Source organism: Loxodonta africana, chromosome 1 (assembly GCF_030014295.1).
Source record: "Loxodonta africana isolate mLoxAfr1 chromosome 1, mLoxAfr1.hap2, whole genome shotgun sequence".
In the NCBI taxonomy this organism is placed as follows: domain Eukaryota; kingdom Metazoa; phylum Chordata; class Mammalia; order Proboscidea; family Elephantidae; genus Loxodonta; species Loxodonta africana.
This window is the reverse complement of record NC_087342.1, coordinates 206,029,049-206,056,926: the sequence shown is the minus strand read 5'-3', so window position 1 is coordinate 206,056,926 and position 27,878 is coordinate 206,029,049. Positions and strand designations below refer to the sequence as shown.

At 42.5% G+C, this 27,878-nt stretch overlaps 1 protein-coding gene across 1 annotated transcript in view; it reads right to left on the bottom strand.

The window, feature by feature from the left end:
- The window catches only part of ARFGEF3 (ARFGEF family member 3), a 165,557-nt gene extending 140,252 nt beyond the window's left edge, over positions 1-25,305 (bottom strand). Inside the window, exons 1-2 of the mRNA XM_003403996.4 lie at positions 25,221-25,305; positions 16,312-16,363 (exon numbers count right to left, since the gene is read on the bottom strand). Of these exons, the coding sequence (XP_003404044.2) occupies positions 16,312-16,363; positions 25,221-25,305 (137 nt within the window). The remainder of the gene's footprint in view (positions 1-16,311; positions 16,364-25,220) is intronic.
- Positions 25,306-27,878: the final 2,573 nt, after the last annotated feature.

Here is a 27,878-nt window from a genome sequence, read left to right as displayed (position 1 = left end):
TTTTTGTTTTCTGTTTTAATTTTGAATATGGTAGTGACATAATCCACATTAAAAAAAAGCTCTTTGGGGTTATCAATAATTTTTAAAAGTGGAAAGAGGTCCTGAGACCAAAAAAGTCAAGAACTGCTGCATTAATATACACCCATAACACTCAGGGACCTGAGAGGCGCCCTGGGTGTGTGTGGTGGGGGGAACTGCTCTTCCGCTAGATTGCAGCAGAGATATAAAACAGGCAGGAGGTAAAACAGAGGGCTTTCACCCAGACTGACTGTGGACCATGAACTCATGCTGAGGTTGAGTTTGCCTCTGAAGCCTATGATGGAGAGCGGGGGGGGGGGGGAGGATTCCCCTCCAGATCAGAGAATGAACAGGCTGGGGAAACTGAGGTACCTCAACATCTTTCCATTTTCATCTCCATTTACAGAAGCTGAGAAGCAAAATGGCTAATTCAAAGTCACAAAGGTCATACAGGAGAGAACCAGAACATGGACTGTTTCAATTACCCGTTTACGCTCACCTTGGCAGGTGGTGCCCTGGTGGCACAATGGTTAAGCACTGGGCTGCTGAACCAAAAGGCTGGAGGTTCAAACGCACCCATTGGCTCTATGGGAGAAAGACCTGGTGATCTGTTCCTGTAAAGATGATAGCCTAGAAAACCATCTGGGGCAGTTCCACTCTGCCACATGGGGTTGCTATGTGAAAATCAACTTGACGGCACCCAGCAGCAACAGTAGGTGGTGGGCTGTCTGAGGAGCTCCTGTCTTGTTCCTCACTGTGTTCCCAGCATGCAGCCCAAGATGCAGAATGTTGCTTGTTGTGCTCTGATTCCACGTACAGTAGTCCTGCCCCCGCTGCCTGGTGCCTCTTCCTCCAAAGCCCAGACCCCCCCCCCACCATTGTCTTTCTACACCAATCACACTCTCCAGCCCCCCCAACAGAGACGTCAACATTCAAAACTGAGAGACATCACTATTCGAAATTCAATCATCTCAAACAAATATTTACAAAGGCATCTACTGTACTGGATGCTGGGCACACACACCTTAAACTAACAATCATTTCTTTTTAAATCAAATATCCTGTTAACTTTACATCTATATTTTTACTCTCTGGAACATGAATGCTTTCCTTCCCCTTGTCTGCAAATCCATGTTACTGGCCTTGTCTTCCACATCCAGCTTTGGTTCAGAGCTAAAGTTAAAATCCTGGGTAGATGTACCAGCCCTCCCACCTGCCCAATCCTGGGAGACCCCTGCACTCAGCCCTCCCTCCTTCTGGCCTTTCTGGTCATCAAGTCTCCTCTCCCTGCCCCCCCACCCCACACAGCTGGACATGGTTTCCTGACTTCTCTACCACCAGTCTCTGAAACAAGCATACAAAACCCCTTTTGTTTTTGAAGGATTTTTCCCCCAACTGATAACTACAGAAAAACAAAACAAAATGGGGTTTACAGAATAAAGCAAGTTATCAGGGAAGTTACAGCTTTAGGGGGGAAAAGATCTTTTAAATAAAACTGTTCTCTTTGGACTTCATTAAATTGAAAACTAGCCTAGGTGTAAAGTGTACTCCCACTCAAAATATGATCTACTCTAGATACATTACTTTAGTCTGGGCCTAAAAAGGAGCCCTACCTCATAACTCAGTCAATTGGCATTAACATAGTTCATAAAGCTTTTGTTCTACATCCTACTTTGGTGAGTAGCGTCTGGGGTTCTTAAAAGCTTGCAAGCAGCCATCTAAGATACAACTATTGGTCTGTATTCATCTGGAGCAAAAGAGAAAGAATGAACAAAAGACTCAAAGAAGAAACTAGTCTACAAGACTAACAGCCTACATGAACCATAGCCCTGATTCAAACTGCCAACCATCTGGCTAGCAGTCGAGCACTTAACCATTTGTGCTGCCCAGGGACTCCTTGCTCACCTTGATCTTCCCAAAGGAAACACCTACCTTAGTCACTACCTAGCACTCTTCCTCAGGCAAGTGAGCAGAGGCTTGGAAAGGTAAGGGTTAGTTATTTAATTACATAATTACTCATGCTTCCCTAGTGGGCATTCACATCGGCTCCTGACTAAAGTCTCTTTTATCTTAGGGTCTCTCTCTGCCTTACAGAGAAAAAGTCAATTTAGGTCATTTCCTGGCAAAGCCATGTCTATATGCTAATCTCAATAGCTCTAATAATTCATGGCTCTCCCCTTGGTCTGAATATAGGACCCCCTCCTTCTTTAAAAAGCTCTGGCTACTGGGATGTTGCATTTAAAGTTGTTTCAATATAAGGTGATCATTTCCATATTCCAATGCTTGTAAACTGCACCTGCGAATAAGCAGTGGTAACAGATTTTCCAGCGTTCAATAACAATGCTTTATCAAATAATTTACTGTACAAAATCTACTTTTATATATCTCAATTCTTTACATTTAAATTTATATATTTCAAATTTTCACATTTTTAAAACAGACTACAAAAAAAAAATCCTGTGTTAAATCAAATAATGGGAGAGAAAACAGCACTGCAATGGTTAAGAAGGTAAACCTCAGAGTCCAACAGCTCTGGGCTCTGCCCCAGGCTGGGTGGAGGAGCTTGGCCTTTTACCATAACCTTTTGAAGCCTCAGCATTTCCTCTACCTCACAGGACTGCTGCCAGGATTGAGACTAGCACGTACAGCACCTAGGAGATTCCCTGGCACACTGTAAGGGTTTGAAAAATGTTAACTTGCATTCTTATCTGTCTCAAATTTAGTTGGGAAAACGTGAATCATAAGGATATTGTTGTCGTCAGGTACTGTCAAGTTGGTTCCAACTCATAGCGACCCTATGTGCAACAGAACGAAACACTGCTGGGTCCCAGATCATCCTCACCATCATTGCTATGTTTGAGATCGCTGTTGCAGCCACTATGTCAATCCATCTCATTGAGGGTCTTTCTCATTTTTGCTGACACTCTGCTTTACCAAGCATGATGTCCTTCTCTAGGGACTGGTCCCTCCTGATAACATGTCCAAAGTACATGAGATGAGGTCTTGCCATTCTCACTTCTAAAGAGCATTCTGGCTGTACTTCTTCCAAGACAGATTTGTTTGTTCTTCTGGCAGTCCATTGTATATTCAGTATTCTCCGCCAACACCATAATTCAAATGCATCAATTCTTCTTCTGTCTTCCTTATTCATTTTCCAGCTTTCACATGCATAAGAGGTGACTGAAAATACCATGGATTGGGTCAGTCGCACCTTAGTCCTCAAAGTGACGTCTTTGATTTTTAACACGTTAAAGAGGTCTTTTGCAGCAGCCAGTGCAATATATTGTTTGATTTCTTGACTGCTGCTTCCATGGGCACTGATTGTGGATCCAAGTAAAACGAAATCCTTCACAACTTCAATCTTTTCTCCATTTATCATGATGTTGCTTATTGGTCCAGTTGTGAGGATTTTTGTTTTCTCTCTGTTAAGGCATAATCCATACTGCAGGCTGTAGTCTTTGATCTTCAATAGTAAGTGCTTCAAGTCCTCTTCACTTTCAGCAAGAACGGTTGTGTCATCTGTATATCACAGGCTGTTAATGAGTCTTTGTGCAATCCCGATGCCATACTCTTCTTCACGTAGTCCAGGTTCTCGGATTATTTGTTCAGCATACAAATTGAATAAATATGGTGAAAGGACACAACCCTGATGCACACCTTCCCTACTTTTAAACTACGCAGTATCCCCTTGTGCTGTTTGGATGATTGCCTCTTGGTCTATGTACAGGTTCCTCATGAGCACAACTAAGTGTTCAGGAATTCCCATTATTTGCAATGTTATGTGTAATTAGTTATGAACCAAACAGTGGAATGTCTTTGTTTAGTCAATAAAACACAGATAAACAACTTCCTGGTATTCTCTGCTTTCAGCCAGGATCCATCTGACATCAACAATGATATCCTTCATCCCCTGTCCTCTTCTGAACGCAGCTTGAATTTCTAGCAGTTCCCTGTCAATGTTCTGCTGCAACCATATTTGAATTACCTTCAGCAACATTTTATTTGCGTGTGGTATTAATGATAAAGTTTGATAATTTTCATATTCTGCTGGATCACCTTTCTTTGGAATGGGCACGTATATGGATCTCTTCCAGTCTGTTGGATAGTAAGGACACTAAGCACGTTCAAAAGCATCATATTGAGAGAATATAGCAGGAGTCCCTGGGCGGTGCAAACAGTTAACCACTCAGCTACTGACCAAAAGATTGACGATTTGAATCCACTCAGAGGCCTCTCAAAAGAAAGGCCTGGTGACCTACTTTTGAGAGATCACAGCCATTAAAAACCGTATGGAGTGTAGTTCTCCTCTGAAACACTTGATGTCACCATGAATCGGAACTGACTCAATGGCAACTGGTTTGGTTTTTTGCTTTTTTCACACTATAAAGTAGGCAAAATGAGATCCTGCTGTGTCAACTGTATTGGCCTTAACTTGAGGAAGATACATCAGGGCCTTATTTAATGACATAATCCTGCTGACTTATAAATAGTTCAACTCAACAAAAATATGCAATAAGATAAAAAGGAGACAATAAAGTATAAAATATTTCATGAATAAAAAAAACTAAATGTGACTAGTGGTTGTAGTCTTTGTACCCTGCCTTCTCCAGAACAGACATCCTAGAGGGAGTAAAAGAGACACACACATCTTGCTGAGCCATTTACATCAAGGAATTGATAAGCTCAGGTCCCTACCCATCTCTTGGAGTTCACTTTTATAACTCATTAATATAAACATTCTCTCAAAGGCATACTTTGAAATTAAAGCAGAAAATTTGGACCTAAATTACCTAAAGACACTGTTCTGTTTTGAAAACCATACACAGAATAACCCACACAGCAAAATCCTGCCTTCATTCTATTCAAATGGCCTAAGAAACAAAACTAATAGCATTGTTCTAGTTTTTGAAAATGAAGTTAGGTTTCCTTCTAATGCCTCCCTTTAGAGCCCAGTGTCATAAAACAAAGACATCAACTGTTTGCCATAAGGGGAAGATGAGCGGTCACTACATGTCCCTTACAACTGGTCTTCAACATTAATAAAACCCATTGCTGTTGAGTCGATTCCAACTCATAGCGACCCTGTAGGACAGAGCAGAACTTCCTGTAGAGTTTCCAAGGAGTGCCTGGTGGATTCGAACTGCTGACCTCTTGGTTAACAGCCATAGCACTTAACCACTACGACACCAGGGTTTCCCAAACATTAATATCTTGCTCATATTCCAAAGTATCACTCAAGCCCAATACTCCTCCATCCTTCTTGGGTGAAACGTGCTTCTCTAGTTGAATGTATCATTTCAAAAACACTTTTAGGTCCGTGGCTATTAACAAGGAGTTGCTTTATAATTGAGAGCTAATTATAGGTCTTCCTTATCAAAGAGAATTGAACCCAGAGACCGTTAGGGTTGGCTTACAGGCTGGCAGATAACATGCAGAAGAAGCTGTTTGTAAGATAGGAATAGTATAACATTATCACCTACACTATGCTAAAACATGACAGGAATATTGTCTTCCATAGCATCAGGGGAAGAAAAAAAGAGAAATTAGATCTTCAGCACACCTTTATTTCTAATAGGGATTTCAGCATCCCCACTGCTATAGGCTACTCCACATGACACTTTCGCCTTGTAGATAAGCTTTTGGGGCAGACAATGTATCATACTGATGTATGTTAAGACTGATCTCAGAAAGTTGCCCCCTCCAGGGCAAGCCCTTGTTAACTTAAAATGGTCCATACTGACTCCCAGCAAGGCTGACAAGTCTCCTAAGTATGTCTAGTGTGTCTAAGACTGAAAATGAGCCATGCTTGGACAAACTAGTATGTCTTAAACCTCCACTTTTTTCTGGTGTAGAACCAGCAAAAGATCAACGGAGCCAAAACTGGTATCTGTGTGATTCTGCACACAGAATCATCTGTAGTAGACAGGAAAGGAAGAAGCCAGAAAGAGATGAGACCCTGAGATGAGTTCAAATCCAGGAGAAGCACAGATGTTTACAGTCCACCTGGAACAGTGCCCACAAGAAGCACCTACCCTGCATTTACAATATCCTCCATCCAGCTGGCACAGGCTGAAGACATGAACTGGGAATTCTACACCAGCATCCTCATTTCCTATGACATTGGGAGGTTTCAGGGGGTCCAACACTTTCCCTGGCTTAAGAAAGGCAGAGACACACTGATGAAATTGAAACTGCATGCCCAAAACAGCTGTGGCAGTATTTGTTGTCTTCTTCATTTTAAATCACACACAATTCTTCCCTGTTGATGCTGATAGGTTTATTTCTTCAAATAAGAAACTGTAAGAAAAAAGACACACACTGCAGACGTTGCTCTAGGGTTCAAAGCACAGAGCTAAAGCACTAAAATAGATAAGTACAGTATAAAAGCAGTTAAAATGAAATCATACGAAGAATGAGAAGCTATTACGGATGGTTCTCATCTAGCATAAATGCTGTTGAACGAGTTTCCTCCTAGCTGGCATGAAAGATCAGTAGGTCTCTAAATCAAGGTGAGGAAAAACAGGGCCTCCCCCTACGTCAGTACCTTGGCTGAGAGAAGGATCCGGACTGAGCGAGGGAAAAGAAGCAGTGAGCGGGGGCAGAGGCTCAGCCAGGGTAGACACAGAGGGAGAAAGGGGATATGCACCAGGACAAATGGTGACAACGGCTGTTAGGGCCTTTTGGGAAAGTGCAACTGGCAGAGGAAAAGTAACTAGGCTGAAGTTGGTTCTGAAGAATCACAGAAAAGGTAAGCAAAACGGCAACTGGACTAGGACTGGAGAAATTGCTGGGCTATTCCCAATGGATGGGAAACCCTGGTGGTGTAGTGGCTAAGTGCTACGGCTGCTAACCAAAGGGTCAGCAGTTCGAATCCACCAGGCACTCCTTGGAAACTCTATGGGGCAGTTCTACTCTGTCCTATAGGGTCACTATGAGTCAAAATCAACTCGACGGCACTGGGTTTGGGTTTGGTTTTTATTCCCAATGGTGCACTGAGTAATGCCAACAAGAGGCTCACTGCCAACAGCCGCCTTTCAGCAAGGTAGCTCGAGGATTTCCTTAACAGTTTTATCTCATCTAGACCACTCTTACTGTATGCCATTTGGGTTTGAAGGAAGGGATAATCCTGGTGGGCAGGGAGATGGTGGAAGCTCTTCAGTTCTTTACAACAGAAATACTTCAAGTGAAATTCACATGGGGGTGGGGAGAAAGCAGACAGCATGCCTCTTCCAGGTGGCCCAAGGACTCCTCATGGGAACCTAATGAGGGTTGAAACCCTTGAATATCCAGTATCCGATGACACAGAACATTGATTAGGGTTCTGATTTACTGCTACCAGCAGCCCCAGATCTAATAGACATTAGTTAGGATAGTCAGGGCTTTGGTTGAGTAGAGGGTGAGGGATGTAAGTCTGCTCCAGGTGAGGCTGATAAATTGGGTAGTGTGCTTCTGGGTCTGTTCTTGGGACCTGCCCTTTTAGTTAATGACATTTAGTAGTTCTATTGCCAAAGTGGAGATTCTACTCTGGCATGGGTTCTTGAAAATACTGTGTTGTCCAGGAATCTAGAAAGTGAGGATACAGGCCCCTGGGACATGTGATAAAAAGTTTGGAGAGGAGGTTCCATCCTACAAACATTTATAGGGCACTGAGCTAGGGAATGTGAAGACAAATAATCCACATAGATGAGCTGCTTCAGAACAGGGTCTAAGAACAGAACCCTTAAAACAAGTGACAACCTAGTTAATAAGCTCCAGCATGGTGAGGGCACAAAGGAGAGAAGGGTCACTTCTACCTGGGAGGGTGAGGAAGGATGTCAGGAGGCCTAAGCTCAGGCTTAGAAGTAGGATGAGGAAGTGAGAAAGGCTGCACATTATGAGACACACAGTGGATGATCGTGAAGAAGAAAACAGCTCAGAAAATGTTCCCCTAATATTTTATTGCCCCATATAAAAGGCAAGCATTGGGTTTCTAACCACACATCTCCAGACCTGATATTTTTGCTCTAAGCTTTCGTATAAGGAAGAGAACCCATGACAAGACCTGTGCTGTAGTGTATTTCAACTCACAAGATGTCCCCAGGTGGTAAGAGGGGTGTGGCCTTGTAAAATCCTAATACAAATGGGAGGGGGTGTTCTAGGTATGGTGGTGGGGGGAGAAGACGACGACTGACTTTTTGAACATGGCCTTGGACATGGGAAACAGCCCATTTCCCTAATGGTCTACGCCACCAAGGTTCTGCTTAAAGCAAAACAGAAACCAAGATCCTTAGTAAAAAAAAAAAAAAAGATAAAGAAACACGATCCATCTATATGCTGCCTACAAGAGACACACCTTAGACTTAGAGACACAAACAAACTAAAACTCAAAGGATGGAAAAAAGTATATCAAGCAAACAATAAGCAAAAAAGAAGAGGAGTAGCAATATTAATTTCTGACAAAATAGACTTTAGACTTAAATCCACCACAAAGGATAAAGAAGGACACTATATAATGATAAAAGGGACAATTGATCAGGAAGACATAACCATATTAAATATTTATGCACCCAATGACAGGGCTGCAAGATACATAAATCAAATTTTAACAGAATTGAAAAGCGAGATAGATACCTCCACAATTATAGTAGGAGACTTCAACACACCACTTTCGGAGAAGGACAGGACATCCAGTAAGAAGCTCAACAGAGACACGGAAGATCTAATTACAACAATCAACCAACTTGACCTCATTGACTTATACAGAACTCTCCACCCAACTGCTGCAAAATATACTTTTTTTTCTAGCGCACATGGAACATTCTCTAGAATAGACCACATATTAGGTCATAAAACAAACCTTTGCAGAGTCCAAAACATCGAAATATTACAAAGCATCTTCTCAGACCACAAGGCAATAAAACTAGAGATCAATAACAGAAAAACTAGGGAAAAGAAATCAAATACTTGGAAAATGAACAACACCCTCCTGAAAAAAGACTGGGTTATAGAAGACATCAAGGAGGGAATAAGGAAATTCATAGAATGCAACGAGAATGAAAATACTTCCTATCAAAACCTCTGGGACACAGCAAAAGCAGTGCTCAGAGGCCAATTTAGATCGATAAATGCACACATACAAAAAGAAGAAAGAGCCAAAAGCAGAGAACTGTCCCGACAACTTGAACAAATACAAAGTGAGCAACAAAAGAATCCATCAGGCACCAGAAGAAAACAAATAATAAAAATTAGAGCTGAACTAAATGAATTAGAGAACAGAAAAACAATTGAAAGAATTAACAAAGCCAAAAGCTGGTTCTTTGAAAAAATTAACAAAATTGATAAACCATTGGCTAGACTGACTAAAGAAATACAGGAAAGGAAACAAATAACCAGAATAAGAAATGAGAAGGACCACATCACAACAGAACCAAATGAAATTAAAAGAATCATTTCAGATTATTATGAAAAATTGTACTCTAACAAATTTGAAAACCTAGAAGAAATGGATGAATTCCTGGAAAAACACTACCTACCTAAACTAACACATTCAGAAGTAGAACAACTAAATAGACCCATAACAAAAAAAGAGATTGAAACGGTAATCAAAAAACTCCCAACAAAAAAAAGCCCTGGCCCGGACGGCTTCACTGCAGAGTTCTACCAAACTTTCAGAGAATAGTTAACACCACTACTACTAAAGGTATTCCAAGCATAGAAAATGACGGAATACTACCCAACTCATTCTATGAAGCCACCATCTCCCTGATACCAAAACCAGGTAAAGACATTACAAAAAAAGAAAATTATAGACCTATATCCCTCATGAACATTGATGCAAAAATCCTCAACAAAATTCTAGCCAATAGAATTCAACAACATATCAAAAAAATAATTCACCACGACCAAGTGGGATTTATACCAGGTATGCAATTTTTTATGCAAGGCTGGTTTAATATCAGAAAAACCATTAATGTAATCCACCATATTAATAAAACAAAAGACAAAAACCACATGATCTTATCAATTGATGCAGAAAAGGCATTTGACAAAGTCCAACACCCATTCATGATAAAAACTCTTACCAAAATAGGAATTGAAGGAAAATTCCTCAACATAATAAAGGGCATCTATGCAAGGCCAACAGCCAATATCACTCTAAATGGAGAGAACCTGAAAGCATTTCCCTTGAGAACGGGAACCAGACAAGGATGCCCTTTATCACCGCTCTTATTCAACTTCGTGTTGGAAGTCTTAGCCAGGGCAATTAGGCTAGACAAAGAAATAAAAGGTATCCGGATTGGCAAGGAAGAAGTAAAGTTATCACTATTTGCAGATGACATGATGATATACACAGAAAACCCTAAGGAATCCTCCAGAAAACTACTGAAACTAATAGAAGAGTTTGGCAGAGTCTCAGGTTATAAAATAAACATACAAAAATCACTTGGATTCCTCTACATCAACAAAAAGAACACCGAAGAGGAAATAACCAAATCAATACCATTCACAGTAGCCCCCAAGAAGATAAGATACTTAGGAATAAATCTTACCAAGGATGTAAAAGACCTATACAAAGAAAACTACAAAGCTCTACTACAAGAAATTCAAAAGGACATACTTAAGTGGAAAAACATACCCTGCTCATGGATAGGAAGACTTAACATAGTAAAAATGTCTATTCTACCAAAAGCCATCTATACATTTAACGCACTTCCGATCCAAATTCCAATGTCATATTTTAAGGGGATAGAGAAACAAATCACTAATTTCATATGGAAGGGAAAGAACCCCCGGATAAGCAAAGCACTACTGAAAAAGAAGAAGAAAGTGGGAGGCCTCACCTTACCTGACTTCAGAACCTATTATACAGCCACAGTAGTCAAAACAGCCTGGTATTGGTACAACAACAGACACATAGACCAATGGAACAGAATTGAGAACCCAGACATAGATCCATCCACGTATGAGCAGCTGATATTTGACAAAGGACCAGTGTCAATTAACTGGGGAAAAGATAGCCTTTTTAACAAATGGTGCTGGCATAACTGGATATCCATTTGCAAAAAAATGAAACAGGACCCATACCTCACACCATGCACAAAAACTAACTCCAAGTGGATCAAAGACCTAAACATAAAGACTAAAACGATAAAGATCATGGAAGAAAAAATTGGGACAACCCTAGGAGCCCTAATACAAGGTATAAACAGAATACAAAACATTACCAAAAATGATGAAGAGAAACCAGATAACTGCGAGCTCCTAAAAATCAAACACCTATGCTCATCTAGAGACTTCTCCAAAAGAGTAAAAAGACCACCTACAGACTGGGAAAGAATTTTCAGCTATGACATCTCAGACCAGCGCCTGATCTCTAAAATCTACATGATTCTGTCAAAACTCAACCACAGAAAGACAAACAACCCAATCAAGAACTGGGCAAAGGATATGAACACACATTTCACTAAAGAAGATATTCAGGCAGCCAACAGATACATGAGAAAATACTCTCGATCTTTAGCCATTAGAGAAATGCAAATTAAAACTACGATGAGATTCCATCTCACACCAGCAAGGCTGGCATTAATCCAAAAAACACAAAATAATAAATGTTGGAGAGGCTGCGGAGAGATTGGAACTCTCATACACTGCTGGTGGGAATGTAAAATGGTACAACCACTTTGGAAATCTACCTGGCGTTATCTTAAACAGTTAGAAATAGAACTACCATACAACCCAGAAATCGCACTCCTAGGAATATACCCTAGAGATACAAGAGCCTTCATACAAACAGATATATGCACACCCATGTTTATTGCAGCTCTGTTTACAATAGCAAAAAGTTGGAAGCAACCAAGGTGTCCATCAACGGATGAATGGGTAAATAAATTGTGGTATACTCACACAATGGAATACTACGCATCAATAAAGAACAGTGATGAATCTCTGAAACATTTCATAACATGGAGGAACCTGGAAGGCATTATGCTGAGTGAAATGAGTCAGAGGCAAAAGGACAAATATTGTATAAGACCACTATTATAAGATCTTGAGAAATAGTAAACCTGAGAAGAACACATACTTTTGTGGTTACCAGGGGGGGAGGGAGGGAGGGTGGGAGAGGGTTTTTTATTGATTAATCAGTAGATAAGAACTGCTTTAGGTGAAGGGAAAGACAACACTCAATACATGGAAGGTCAGCTCAATTGGACTGGACCAAAAGCAAAGAAGTTTCCGGGATAAAATGAATGCTTCAAAGGTCAGCAGAGCAAGTGCGGGGGTCTGGGGAACATGGTTTGCGGGGACTTCTAAGTCAATTGGCAAAATAATTCTATTATGAAATCATTCTGCATCCCACTTTGAAATGTGGCATCTGGGGTCTTAAATGCTAACAAGCGGCCATCTAAGATGCAGCAATTGGTCTCAACCCACCTGGAGCAAAGGAAAATGAAGAACACCAAGGCCACACGACAACTAAGAGCCCAAGAGACAGAAAGGGCCACATGAACCAGAGACCTACATCATCCTGAGACCAGAAGAACTAGTTGGTGCCCGGCCACAATCGATGACTGCCCTGACAGGGAGCACAGCAGAGGACCCCTGAGGGAGCAGGAGATCAGTGGGATACAGACCCCAAATTCTCATAAAAAGACCAAACTTAATGGTCTGACTGAGACTGGAGGAATCCCGGCGGCCATGCTTCCCAGACCTTCAGTTGACACAGGACAGGAACCATCCCCGAAGACAACTCATCAGAAATGAAAGGGACTGGTCAGCGGGTGGGAGAGAGATGCTGATGAACAGTGAGCTAATTATATCAGGTGGACACTTGAGATTGTGTTGGCAACTCTTGTCTGGAGGGGGGAAGGGAGGATAGAGAGAGAGGGAAGCCGGCAAAATTGTCAAGAAAGGAGAGACTGAAAGGGCTGACTCAAGAGGGGGAGAGCAAGTGGGAGTAGGGAGTGAGATGTATGTAAACTTATATGTGACAGACTGATTGGATTTGTAAACGTTCACTTGAAGCTTAATAAAAGTTATTAAAAATAAAAATAAAAAAAAGTAATAAAAAAAAAAAATCTGCGGAATCCTGAGGAGGCAGAATAAAGCTTGGCTGGGGAGGTGGGTAGTAACTGTTCATCAGAATGTTAATTTATTTAACGTGAAAAGTAATCAATCAATGGCAAAAAATAGGGAAACCAACACAACAGAAGTATTTGAAATTTTGAATTATTTCCTGTAGCTCTTTCCAAAACAAACAATAATAAAAATATCTGCAAATCTTCCCTTCTAGGTAATTATGTAACAGAAATGGAAACCAAATCTGAATACAAACTCCTGAGAATGTGGTAGTTTATGAACTTGGTTTCTTTCTTCTATACTAAATGTAATTAAAAATAATTAACACATCTGAATTCTCTCACATGTGCTACATTTTTCTGAACAGGTGCTGTAACTATAGACAGGTGCCATGTTAAATGTAATGACGGGACACAGTATGTGCACTCTGGATTTAAAACGACTGGAAGAGAACAGGCAAACGCATAGAGACCAAGGTTTATTAGTGGTTCTCAGGGGCAGGTGGGAGGGGGAGAGCGGAAGCTGAGACTTAGAGGGCACTGAGTTTCTGTTAAGGGTGATGGAAAAATTTGGAAATGGATAGTGGTGATGGTTGTACAACCTGGGGAATGTAAATGACGTCTCTGTATCATACTTGCAAAAATGGTTGAAATGGCAAGTGCTTTGTTGCATATATTTCTGCACAATTAAAAAAAACAAAGACAAAGACAAATCCTAAGATTAAAGGAAGACTGATTCCAAGAAAGGGAAAAAAAAAAAAAACTCATTATTGTATATCTCCTCAATATATCACTTCTCTAATAATAAAATGAAATAGTGTATCAAACTATTATTGGGGCTCTGGTAGCTGAGTGGTTAAGCACTCAGCTAACTGAAGGGTTTTTGGTTCAAATCCACCAGCTGCTCTGCGGGAGAAAAGATGTGGCAGTCAGCTTGGAAAGGCTTCGGAGCAGTTCTAGTCTATGCTACAGGGTCACTATGAGTCAAAACTGACCCAATGGCAATAGGTTTGACTCTTTTTTTTAATAAAATTCAAATGCCACAGTAATTTGAAAACCACCTTTAACAATAAAAAGCAGTACACTGTTCTATTTTCTCCTTGAACTCTAATTTCCACTCCACTCTCCCCACAGAATTTTTTCCTCGATGTTTTAATGCTTGAACGACTTGTATTGATCTTCCTATTATGTCTTCTCTACAACAAAAATGTGTAGAAAGTAAAATTGTTTTGTTTTTCTTTCTTTTTAATTTCCTGTGATCATAAGACTCAAAAGTATTCAATTTTCTTCTGGTCTGAGCTATGATTACTAATGTACGCAACTGATCCAAACAACATTAATAATTTTGTATCAGAATGTTAATATATTTAATATAGAAGGTTACTTTTATTATAAATGCATTTCTAGAGAAATGGATAGGTATTATTTTTCCTCAGCTCACATCTATGAATGCTTACTTATTGCTATAGTAAGTTTATCATCAATTACATTTTTTTTCACATTTATAAATTCAAGCACAAAGAAATCTTGTTCACGTAAACAAGAAGGGAATGAAGACCTATCACCAAAATATATTTATTGTGTATCGTCTGAAAACTAGATTAGATCATCCAGTTTTGCTGAAAGCCAAGAAGTGAAACCCACCTGCCTTGCAAAAAGATTTGTGCCCAGTCCTTATAAGCATTTTTCCATAGCCCTTTGTTGGTGCGAAGAGATTTTTGCACTCCAGAACAACACACCACAGTAAGATTTGGAATGGTGAAGAGCTGTCCTTTTTTTTTGGTAAGCAGGAGAGGGGTGATGGAAAAGGAGATGTGGCAAAATCTGTTTTGAAGCGAATCAGTTTTAGGAAAGGGTACCCTGGAAGTTGGGGACGAGAAATTGATTCCGTTAAACTACCCATGTCTTTGTATATCCTGGCGAGTCTCCATATTTCCCCATGTGTACTGATAGCCCAGCTGCAACACCCCTCCCCTAGACAAGTATGTTGTTGTAAGATATTCTCTCCATTTATAAGCTTTACACACAGATACACTCAGTTTATTTATACATTAAATCCCTTATAATATATAAGCCTCTAACAGATACTATAGGAGAGGCAATGAATTTTAAAGACAGAAACACTAACTCTTATTTAAATGAGAAAAGAAATTGAATATATCATAATGCCATGACAATATAAAAGTATACCCAAGGAAGGACTGTAAATGCAATCTTTCATAAACTCAAAGAAAAACCTGAAAGCAATCCAAACATTCACCAGGAAAACCACTGAGTAAGTTATGCTACGGAAACCCTGGTGGTGTAGTGGTTAAGTGCTACAGCTGCTAACCAAAGGGTCGGCAGTTTGAATCCGCCGGGTGCTCCTTGGAAACTCTATGGGGCACTTATATTCTGTCCTATAGGGTCACTATGAGTTGGAATCTACTCGATAGCACTGGGTTTGGTTTTTTTGGTTTAAGTTATGCTACAGCCATGCAATTTTTTTTTTTTTAATTTGAAGAATATACATTCACACTAGAAAATGTTCTTCATAAGGTATTGCTTAAAAAACAAGCAGGAAATAAACTTGTATATAAAATTTCATGTTAATTTGTAAAAACGTATCTGCGTGTGAAAAAAAGACTGGTAAGAAAATCAATTAAGCTCTCTTTAGTGGTTATCTTTGGTATAATTGTGGACAACTTTCTATTTTTGTATCTTTTGTTCTTTCCAAATTTTCCAGAAAGAGCATATGTTTCTCTTACAGAAGGGAAGTAAAAGCAGTAGGAAGGTGGGGAAATAGGTTCACTGCCTCGGTGGCTGCCTGTGGCTACAGAGTTTGTGCCCAGCAGACAGTGCTCAGCGAGGGGGCCAGGAAGAGCCTAAACCCACCTTGCGTGGTGTAGAGCTACAGCCCTTCAGAGGGGACGCTGTTGTCTAACTCTCAATGGGGAAGACCCACACTGCCCACTCCCTCAGCTAGGTTTTAGTCAGCCTTTCCTTGACTGTTTTCATCCTTTCACTGCTGACTTCCATAGGTCATTCCTTTGGATCACTACATTTACTCCACAGAGTGAGAAGTCAATGTCATCAGGTTCACACCAAGGGAACCTCAAGAAATAACACAGCTCACGGATGTAAAATAACCATCAACCTGCAAGTAAGATGCTGTAAACCAACAAGATTATCTGGGCCTTCAGCAAAACACTGTGGGCAATTTTTACCTCCACATTATTATACAGCTCAGTCTCCCTACCTCAGCAAGTGGGGAGGAATCTTGACAATGGTATCCAGACCACCCAGGGTTTCTGAAAAAGAAGAGGAAAGAGTTAAAAATAGATCAAGAGTTAAAAATAAATCAAGACTCCATGAACAGTGAGTGTCACTCTTAGTTTCTCTTACCCCAGAAATTCCAACAATTATAAATTAAGCAACTCTCAGTTATCTGCACACAAGTCATCCATAATTAAAAATCCTTCTTTGCTAGCCTCAGTGACTTCCCCAGGTCTTGCTTCACTATTGGAAGGTGAAAGTTAAAAATTAGGACATTTCCCTACAGTTACGTTCCTAACCTGAACCCGAATGTCAATTTAATCTAGTTAAATCTGGCTAAAATACTTTATATCACAATAAAAATAGAGAAAGGAAAGCTGTTTCCTTGAATTTACTCTTTCAATATCCTTAAATAATAACTTTGTTAAATCACACTGTAGTTAGGGATACTGATTCAGCAGCTCACCCCCAAATAGCATTAATCCAGCCTGGATTGTAGATTATTCACACTACTGATGCCTCCAGTTGTACAGATCATGAAAAGCACACTATTCTCTACGAAAAAGTTATTCTGTTCCAATATCTCCAACTTGTCTCCCGTTTCTCAGATCAAATTTGGGTTGACTATTTCCTCTCTTCACCACTTGGAGTCAACAAGTCCTATCAATTTGAACTATTCTCCTTGGCGAAAGAAAAATCTCTCTTCCTACCTTGCCAGAAACCAGAGGGATCACTGGAGAACAAATGTATCTCTGCAGCTCCAGAGTAAGAGGCCAAAGTGGGATAGACAGGTCTGGGTCTGTTGTTACCAATGGGCCAAAGCAATGTGTGTCAGCAAGACAATTAATCAGCAAAACAGAAAGATGTGCTCAGCCAAGTCAGAGGTACTGTTGCCACAAGGCCAAGGGAGGAGGGGGAAGGACTGAGATATCCTTAAGATGAGACAGGATGGCACGACAATGAAGTCCTGAGATGCAGGTACCAGGAATAGCTCAAAAGGCACATAGGTTAGCTCAGTCCAGCAGTTCACTGGGCAAGGACCATTGTTCAGGACAAGCTGATGCTGCTCCTCAAAAGGGGATTCTGACACTGAAAAATCAAATCATCATGGTTTTCCTTACCAGGCAGAGGGGCTTATGACCAACTCAGGACACGTTACAGTGCCCAGCTCTACAAATGCTAAGAAAGAGCAAAGACAGAAAACAATTGACTAGCAGCCACAATGAGCCCACACACAGAAAGACTGGCCAGTGGAGGACACCCCCAAGATATGGAGATAAGGATAGAACCCAAGGAGAAGAGTACCCAAAAGGCAAGCAGAGAAAGGACTACAGCTTTCCAATAGTCACCTATCTGAGGGAATAGTAACTGGGGAGAGAATACCATGTAAGTACCAAGGAGAAAACAGAGAGAACTGGGTTCAATTTCCAGCTCCAAACTAGCATGTGACCCTGTGGGATTTGGGGGAGACTCCCTTATCCTCTGTAACCTTCTGTTCCTTCATATCCAAAAAGAGGGCAATAAAATCCATCTCATGGGGTTTTTATGAGGAGCTGGTGAAATAACAAACATAAAGAGCCTGATGTAGTCCTTAGATGTCAGTGTCAGTTCCTGTCTCCTTTCCTTGATTCATTGGCTAAATATTGGGCCAGACACTGAGGAAAGAAATGGTGCCTGAACTCATGGAGCGTATAGTTTAGTTTCAAACTGTTATAAACACCATAAAGGAAAAGTTCAGAGCATCAGCTGGCATAGTGGTTAAGAGCTCAGGCTGCTAGCCCGAAGATCAGCAGTTAGAATCTACCAGCAGCTCCTTGGAAACCCTAATGGGCAGTTCTACTCTGTCCTATAGGGTCACTATGAGTCGGAATCGACTCGATGGCAACAGGTTTGGGTTTTTGGTATAAAAGAAGATACTACTGTGGGTTTTGGTGTCATGGCTTCCTGCAGGGTGTGGTGAGATCTGAAGAATAATTAGATGTTAATTAAGAAAGGGGCAATACAAGTAGAGAGAATAATAAATTCAAATTACGTCAAGAACCCCAACCATTCTCACCCAGTCTATAGCTGCTACTCTGGTCCAAGTCGCCACCTTTTCTCACCTCGATGATATGCAATATCCTCCTTTCTGGGCTCCCTGCTTCTTCCCTTGCTGCCTGCAGTTTCAGTCTCTTCTCAACATAGTAGCTTAGAGATCCTATCAAGACCCAAGTCTGAGCATGTCTTTTCTCCACTCCAAACTCTCCCCATCTCACTTAAAACAAAAGCCAGAATCCTTAGAGAGGATAAGGGCCTTCATGATCTAGACACTCATCTCCTACTTCTCTTCCCTTGTTTAGCTGACTCCAGCCATGTGGACACCTTGGTCTTTCCTGAACTTACCAGGTACTTCCTGCCTCATAGCCTTTGCATTTTCTCCCTCTATCTGGAATGCTCTGTACGAAGATATCTGCACGACTTGCTCCCTTACCTCCTTCGGTTCATTGCTTAAATGCCATTCTTTTAGTGAGGCCTTGCCTGAACACCCTATTTTAAATTGTAATCCCCACTTCCTCCAGGAGCTTCCCATCTCCCTTCACTGCTTTATGTTTTCCCTCTAGATCTTATCACTACCTAAGTTGTCATCCCTCCAAGAGTCTGTATACTCCATGAAGGCAGGAAAGAATCGTTTTGCCTGTTTTGCTCACTACGGTATGCATGGCACCTAGAACGATGCATGGCACACAAGAAATGCTCACTTGGAATTTGATAAGTTAATGAAATTGGAGGGAGGACAGCACATGTCAGCTAAAGAAAGGTCAGTGTGGCTGGAGTTCAGAGAGTAAGGGTGAGCATAGTGCAGGATGAAGCCAGGGAGGCAGGAAGGAGCCAGAGCATGCAGGGCTTGGCAGAACACATTAAGGACTATAGTCTTCAACCTAATGGGAAGCCATTCCGTGCCTTCACATGGCAATGTCATGATCAGATTTTGGCTTCCAAGCTGGTACAGCTTAGAAAATAATTTGAAAAAGTCTAGAGTAGATAAGGAAGGACCAGTTAGGAAACTGTCCACATAAGAAAGGAAGGTAGCTTAGACTAGAGAGCTAGCAACAGAGGTTAAAGCAAAGTGGTTGGGTATGAGATATATTTAGGGGGTAAAAATGAGCAGAACCTGCATGACAGACAACGTGTGATAATGAATTACAGAAATGTACCAAGGATGACTCTAGGTTTCAGGCTTATGCAACTAGACAGGCAATGGTACCAACTGATCATACAGGAACACAAGGTGAACCAGGTTTGGGTGAGGTAGGGGTGGGAGAAGACCACAAGGTCACTTTTGGCCTTGTTCATCTTCAGTGCCTCTGAGTCATTCAAGCAGAGAAACTGAGTAGATAGCTGCATTGGGCTTTGGCTATCAGAGCACAAGTGTGGACTAGTGATATAAATGTGGGCATCACCATCTCATAAACATAAGTGAAGTTGTGGGTGTGGATGTGTTCAACTCCAATAGGGCTGGGAGTAGAGAAAAGGACCCAGTGCTGCCCTTGAGGAAATCACACATTTAAGGCTGAGAGAGGAACTAGAGCTGAGAAAGGAGCCAGAGAAGAAATGGCCAGGTGTGGTATGGAGGCTGCACTAAGCAAGGGGCAAAGTGGGTAAACTCCACCTTCATTGCTAACTGTGTGGTAAGGACCAGCATGAATTCAATCCCCAAATTATGGAGATGGATGCAGTCCTCACCTTCACAATTTTTCATCCTCATTGTCAGCTGTTCACAGGGCATCCTCTCTCTCTGACCCTAGCCACCTGGGGCTACGTCAGAGCTCACAAATTAGAAGGACACTGTCTTTCAGACTGCCAAACAGGCAGATGCCAGCTCCTGCTGGCTCTCACTGCACCTGTGGGTTCGACAATTCACTGGGATGACTCACAGAATTCACAGAGAGTACACCACACTTACAGCTACAGATTTAATTTAACCAAAAAGAACAGAAACAGAGTGAGGTCTGGGAGGTGAGGTCTGGGAGGGATCCCAGCATGAACCTTCCTTGTCCTAAAGAGGGACATGCTACCCATTTCCATGTATGGTCATCAGCAAGGAAGCTTATCTGAGCCTTAGGGCTCAGGGCTCTTATTGGCCCCACTACATAGCCATGACAGAGTACTATCACAGCTCCTGGAATTTAGAGAACATTGGACCCCCAAGTGATCCCTCTGAGTCTGGTCAGCCCCCACTCATTAGTCTAAGATGTTTGTCTGGCTAGACAGAACTAAGAACAAGGGCCAAATTGCATTCTGCAAGGTGATTCCACACTTCAAGAGGCCAAGCCAAGGTAAAGTACCAACGAGCAGACCTGTAAGATAGGTGTGAGAAAAGTCTTACGGATTGAAGGCTAGCTATGTTATTCTTCATTGAGAGTTGGTGGAATGATGGAAGTAAAAGTCAGATCAGAATAGGTTGAATAGTGAGTGGAAAGTGACATGGACACAATCAGTACACTTATTAAGAAGTTTGGTTGTATGGTAACAAAAGCAGTGGCTGAAAGAAGACAGGTAGGTAGAAAGAAGGAATACTGTTTAGATTGAGATCTTCTTCCCCTACTGGGTGATCCTGCCTCTAATTCTCTCCCTTTTTTCCAAATACATTCTACATAAGTGCCCTAATATATGTAAAATACTAGACGTTTTAAAAATGAGGATATGTTTAACATTCTGCCATTCTATTTCATCCTGTCACTTCCCAGCTCTCAAGCCTCCAGGATTGCCAGTTTTTCAAGGATGAAGTCATTCTTTCAGGCTCTCCACACGTTGACACCCCAGCCTACTTCTCCTTTTTCTACTCCCTAGTCAGATCATATCCTCACTTACCAAAAAAAAAAAAAAAAAAGAAATCCAACAACCTAAATAGCCCAAAATATAGAAAAGATATACATGCTTCTTTCAGTTATTACGCAGCCATTAAAAAAAAAAACTTTCAAAGAATTAATGATATAGAAGAAAATGCTAAAGTTAAAAGCAAAGATAATATGCAATTTATGGTATCACTCTTTATAGAAGGGAAATACCTCAAAATGTCAACAGTATTATTTCTGGGTGGTAATATTATGGGTGATTCTTATGTTTTCTATATGCTGCTCTATTTTTCAATATTCTAAAATGAACATACAAACCTTTTACAAAAAGAAAAAAGAGGAATACCATTTAAAACCCAAACAAGTCATGGAGGTCTTGATTTATTTACTCAACATCTGCCTATCATACTCTAGGTGTGGAAGCCAGAAAGAAGCTCAAAAAGCTCACATCTGCACGGCTGACCTTCATTGTTTTGGTTCAGCAGTAGCTACTCCTCCACTTTCTGATACAATATCCTAATTTTCCTTTGAAAAAAACATTCTTCCCTAGTTCTAGGATATCAGTGGGGTTCCTGGTATAGGCCTAAGCCAGTTAGCTCATTCTACTCCTTGATTACAGGACTGATTCTGGAATAGGCACATATTCATTAAGACAAAGAGACAACGAGTGAAACCCAGGATTGGGCAGAAGTGACTGGAAGAGCTCCACTCTAGAGCTGTATGTTGTGATGGCTCCTCTCCTGTGATGGTCTAAATGCTGATCATCTCTCTTCTGAGACAATCTCAGTGTGGTGATTCATAAACCCAAAGCTGTGGAGGGCTGTGCAGAGTGTATGGAAAGGTCAACCTGGAGAGAGAACAGCAAGGTCCCTGGAATGCTATATAATACCTGAATCAAACTGCACCTGCAGCTAGCCCTTCCTGTATATATTATAGTTAATGTTATAAAGCAAGAGCCCTGGTGGCATAGTGGTTAAGCATTTGGCTGCTAACCAAAGGGCTGGCAGTTCAAATCCACCAGCCACTCCATGGAAACTCTACGGGGCAGTTCTACTCTGTCCTATAGGGTCACTATGAGTCGGAATCAACTTGACAGCAACAGGTTTCGTGTTTTTGGTTATCTAATAAAATGTTATATATAACTACAGTTTAATATAACTACATGGAAACCTTGGTGGCATAGTGGTTAAGAGCTATGGCTGCTAACCAAAAGGTCAGCAGTTCAAATCCAGCAGGCGCTCCTTGGAAACCCTATGGGGCAGTTCTACTCTGTCCTTTAGGGTTGCTATGAGTCGGAATCGACTCGATGGCAGCAAGTAGCGATAGCGGGTATACAACTACATGTTATAGTTATAATTAACGGAGTTAGTAAATTCTCTATTTTAAGTCAGTTTGAATGGGTTTTTGTTCCCTTTGCAATCAACATATTCCTCAATTATCCTGCCCCTACAAGAACAGCAGTTCACACAACCAACTATAACCCAAAGTTAATAGGTGTTCCAAGGAAGTCAATCAGGACAGGGCTCTGAGCTCAGAGAAGTAACCGATTCTACTGAGCGGCTCAAGGACTGTTTCCTATGTGGGCTGGGCCTTGAGGCATAGAAGAACCTGTGAGTCTGGAAAGGGCATTCCCCTCAGAGGGACTAGCTTGAGCCAAGGCAGAGAAGTGTGTTGGACATTCTGTGTTGAAGAGGGCACTGTAGCTGACTGTTACTATAGACGGTTGAGTCCTCGGTCGGGGAGAGAGAAGAAAAAAGGCCAGGGTGAGATTCTGAAGGGCATTCTAAGGAATTTACACTTCAGTCTACAAGGAAATTATGGAGGTTGGGGAGTAACAAGTGTTTTATAGTAGAACACAGTCTGGCGTGGGAGGAGGGAAACTATATCGCCGTGCCTTTGTCTCCCTCCAACATACCCTTCTACCAAACTCCTCATAGGGAGGAGGCATCTTATTCACCTGTATATCCCCACTGCTCAGTGCAGGGGCACTCTTAATAAATGTTTCTTAAATGAAGGAAGCAAGGAATCCACAGCTTATCCATTCTTGAAGTCAAATCTACTTCAGAAGCTCCACTAGCTCACACTAATCCCCCCACACCCCTGACCCCACATCCATCCCTCCTTCCTTAAGCTGTTTTCCTGGTTGCACATTCCAACTTACATAATAAGTGCCTTGCACAGTTATTTTATGGCTTCATGCAATTATGTCTCCTCTTGCTAACTACAGAACAGTCACTGGGAAGCAAATGCCTACTGTTACAACTAGGTTTGTGGACTCCAGGCTCCACTCCCATAATCCACCTCAGTTCTGGCCTTTCAGGGTGGTTTTCAAGGACCTAAACTCACCAGCATCACAGTTTAAGAGGTTGAGTATCAAAATTCAAATGTATAGTAAGTCCCCGGGTTATGAATGCCGAACTTATGGACAATCCATACTTGCCCTTCAATGTTATGTAAATTTGCCCTCACTTGGAAATGACTGAACCCCTACTCGCAACAAATTCATTACCTTCACCTGCTGCACGCGCAGCTTTTAAATCATTAAAAAAGCTTCAAGACTTTTCTTGCACTTAAGCAAGGCTAAATAAGAATCATATGCACCTGATCTGACTTACCTACAAATTCAACTTAAAGACACAGGAACTGATCTCGTTTGTAATTCAGGGACTGCCTGTATTAAAAACACTAGGTTACTCCTCTCCTCCCCGTCAATCTAAATTTGTTTAACTCGAAGGAAAATAATAAAGAATACAAGGAATGGCATGTTTAGTGCGCAGCTGCTTTATTATGTTATCCAGGCATCTGTGACCCTTCATTAGAAACAGTTAGGGATCTAGCTCAGAATCACTCTGAATGACAATGGCAATTTTAACAGTACTGTGGCTTTAAGAGCCTTTCTGCTCACTTACATAAATGGTCCATTTCTCTTTAACCTAAACTAAAACCATCAAGTTCTGGCCCTACCTACCAGGTAAACTTCCTAGACAATATCCATATTTTGTGACGCTATACACAGGTGTAAAAAAAAACGATGTTGCTATGAATGTCTGTACACGCGTCCAAACATATATGGATTCAGACCTTCTAATATTAACCACCCTCAGGACTCTGCATTTAGTGAAAAGCCTGCTAAAAGCACTTCTCTCTCTTCTTTGGCTGCTCCAGAGCACACCCTCATGATAAGCACTGATTGTTCTTGGCTGAGGGGGAGGAGGATTCAACCATATTTTTTAATTGAGTGGCAACTGAGGAATCAATCAGGTGCAGACTTGGGCTAGGAATGGGACCTGCAGAGCTGCTCTGGTTTTTCCTTTTTAGCACCATTATTGCCCCGATGTGTTCCTGATCTCTTTCCATTCCCATCCAGACAATTTTAACTGACCAAATTCTCACCTAATTGAAATGCCTTTCCCTTTTCTTCCCCGTTGAGTTTTGCAACCCGAGTCTGATGGAAAACAAAAATTTGCCACCTGGAACTTATTTCTATGGTGGTATAGCTCACAAATCTAAAATGCCACCTGTCTGAAGGGCAGACCACAACAGAATTGAGGCGGTAACACAATCCTGTCGTATGTTATTTTTCATGTACAAGAATCATTAAAGCTGATACTAAACAAGCTGGTCCCTATAAGGAAAATCAAATTAAATAAACCATTCCTTGCCAGTTATATACGCCAGTGTTTCCAGAAGAAATAAGGGTTGACGGTTCAACTTCCCTCTTCCCGACAGGAGCTTCGAATCAGGCCCCTGGTCTGGCACCAGCCTGGGCTTCCACTGTGCTGGGGACCGGGAGGAGGGACTGTCTGGCGGGGAGGACAGCGGTTCCCGGTTAAGGTTTGGGGAAAGGGAAAGAAAGCAGAAAGGAGGCGGGTGGATGTCAACGCCTGAGCCAAGATTCTCACATCCCACATCAATTCACTGAGGCCACTCGCAATTTCGCGGAATGCATCCACGACACTCAGCGAACGCTCCAAACACACAGGGCCGTGTCCCCTACCCGCCGGCCCTCTGGCGCCGGGCCAGCCGGCAGGTGCCCAGCTTCCCTCGGCGCGCTTACCCAGGGCCCAGGTGCAGCTCTCCTTGATGGCTTTGTACTTGCTCCCCGACGCTTCCTTCTGCAGCTTCCTCAGGATCTCTTCCATCTTGACCTTCGCAGGGGCCGGGCCGTCGCCCGGGAGAGGAGTGCGCGCGAGGCAGGGTCGGGGACGCCGCCGCCGCTGCCTGACCCTCGGCGCCTAGGCGGCCACTGCGCTCGCCCCCATCCCGCCGCCGCCGCCGCCGCGGCTGCTGATGAATCACGGCCGCTCCATGCCGCGCGGGCCACGTCAGCCCTGCGCCCCGCCCCGGTCCCCGCCCGCCAGCCCGGCGCCGGGTCAGGTGCACCCCGAGCGGCCGCAGGCTGGCCGCCGGAGGCCGAGGCCGCTGACCCCGCCCCGCGCGGCGCGCCCAGAGGGCACGGAAGCCCCCCGGCAAGGTGGAGGCGGATTTCCCAACGGGAGAGGGGGCCGGACCGCCGCCGGGATGCGCGGCCAGCAGCGTCCGGGCGGCCGCGGGAAGGCGCGCGAGGAGAGGCCTCGCCGGCGGGCTCCCCGCCCCGCGCTAACCGGCACCCGGCCCCCCCAGCCCGGCTCGGAGCCTCCAGCACCGTAGACGTGCCACGCCCGCTGCATCCTGTTTTCCCCGAAGGAGAAAATTCGTGCGTTTTCTTTTGAGTGAACAGCTCTAATAGGCCACTTCCTGTGCCAGGCTCTGTGCCAGGCGCGGGCGATACAGAATTCAACATACTGTGACCCGGCCCGCAGGAAGCTTACAAGCACGTATTCAAGACTAGTGTGGGTGTGGTGTTACTGTTAGTATTCCCATTGTATGGACAAGAAAACCAGTACCAGAGGGACTGAGTTACTTTCCCAAGCCATCAAGCGCTGGACTCAGAATTCCCTCTGGATCCAAATCCCCTACCCTCTCTTTAAAACTCCCTTCTCTACTTCTCCCTCTTTCTTCTTCTCTTCCTCTCTCTTTTCTCGTTTCCTCCCTTCCCCTCTCCACTCTCCCTTCTGTGCTGAATTATTTTCCCTTGAAAAAAGGGGGCACACAGGGGCTATCTTAGGAAGAGGAGTGACAAAGAGCCCCAGAGCTGAACCTGGGACACGATGTGGGTGGTTGGGATATGGACGGTCCTGGGAGAGGATGAGGTGTGAGCGAGAGCCTCAAATCTTGAGAAAGCACTCTGGGTTTCAGTAACTTCAAATGTTTCAATCTGATGGAGGCTTTGGGATGGCTGCTGGAGGAAGGAGAGAGAGGAAAGAGGGAGAGGAACACAGTGGTCCTGTCTGGGAAGGCTGTTGGCTCTGTGATGGAGAGCCAAGAAAGGATTTTAAGCAGAGAAAGATATAGCTGTGTTCATTTTTCTTTAGAAATTTTACTGGAGTGGTAGTGAGGAAATGTAGCAGAAACAGAATGGCAGCTGGGAGGACAGTAAGAAGATTCTGCAGTGATGTGGAAATGAACTAGGCTGTGGTAGGTGGGAATGGAATAAATGAAAATTTATTTAGGGAGAGAAACAGTAGGATTTAAGAACGGGGGGGAGGGAGAGTGGTAGCATATGGAATAACTTTGAGTTTTTTTTTTTTTTTTTTTTAGCTTAAGAAAATGGAAGGAAGTATAGTGGCCCCATTCTCTAAGTTGAAGAGAATCCATTGCCCTCAAGTCTATTCCAATTCATGGTGACCTCATGTGTTATAATAGGACTGCTCCACAGGGTTTTCTTGGCTTTAGTCCTTACTGAAGGAGCCCCGGTAGCATAGTGGTTAAGTGCTCAGCTGCTAACCAAAAGTTCGGTGGTTTGAACCCACCAGCCTCTCCATGGGAGAAAGATGTGGCAGTCAGCTTTTGTGTAATCCATACTGAAGGTGTAATCTTTGATCTTCATTAGTAAGTGCTTTCAAGTCCTCTTCACTTTCAGCAAGCAAGGTTGTAACATCTGAATATTGCAGATTTTAATGAGTTCTCCTCCCTCTGATCCTGATGCTGAGTTCTTAATACAGTCTAGCTTCTTAGACTATTTGCTCAGTATACAGATTCAATAAGTATGGAAAAGGATACGACTCTGACACACACCTTTCCTGAATTTAAACCATGCAGCATTCCCTTGTTCTGTATGAATGACTGACTCTTGGTCTATGCACAGGTTCCTCATGAGCACAATGAAGTGTTCTGGAATCCCCATTTTTTGCAGTGTTATCCATAATTTGTTGTGATCCACACAGTTGGATGCCTTTGCATAGTCAATAAAACACGTAAACATCTTTCTGGTATTCTCTGCTTCCAACCAAGACCCATCGGACATCAGCAATGATATCCCTCCTTCCACGTCCTCTTCTGAATCCAGGTTGAATTTCTGGCGGTTTCCTGCAACCACTTTTGAATTATCTTGAGCAAAATTTTACATGTGTGTGATATTAATGACACTGTTCGATAATTTCTGCATTCTGTTGGATGATCTTTCATTGGAATGGACACAAATATGATCTCTTCCAGTGTTGGCCTGGTAACTCTCTTCCAAATTCCTTGGCAGAGATGAGTGAGCACCTCCAGTGCTGCATCCCTTTGTTGAAACATCTCAGTTGGTATTCTGTCAATTCCTAGAGCCTTGTTTTCTGCCAATGCCTCCAATATAGGTTGGACTTCTTCCTTCATTACTGTTGGTTCATGATAA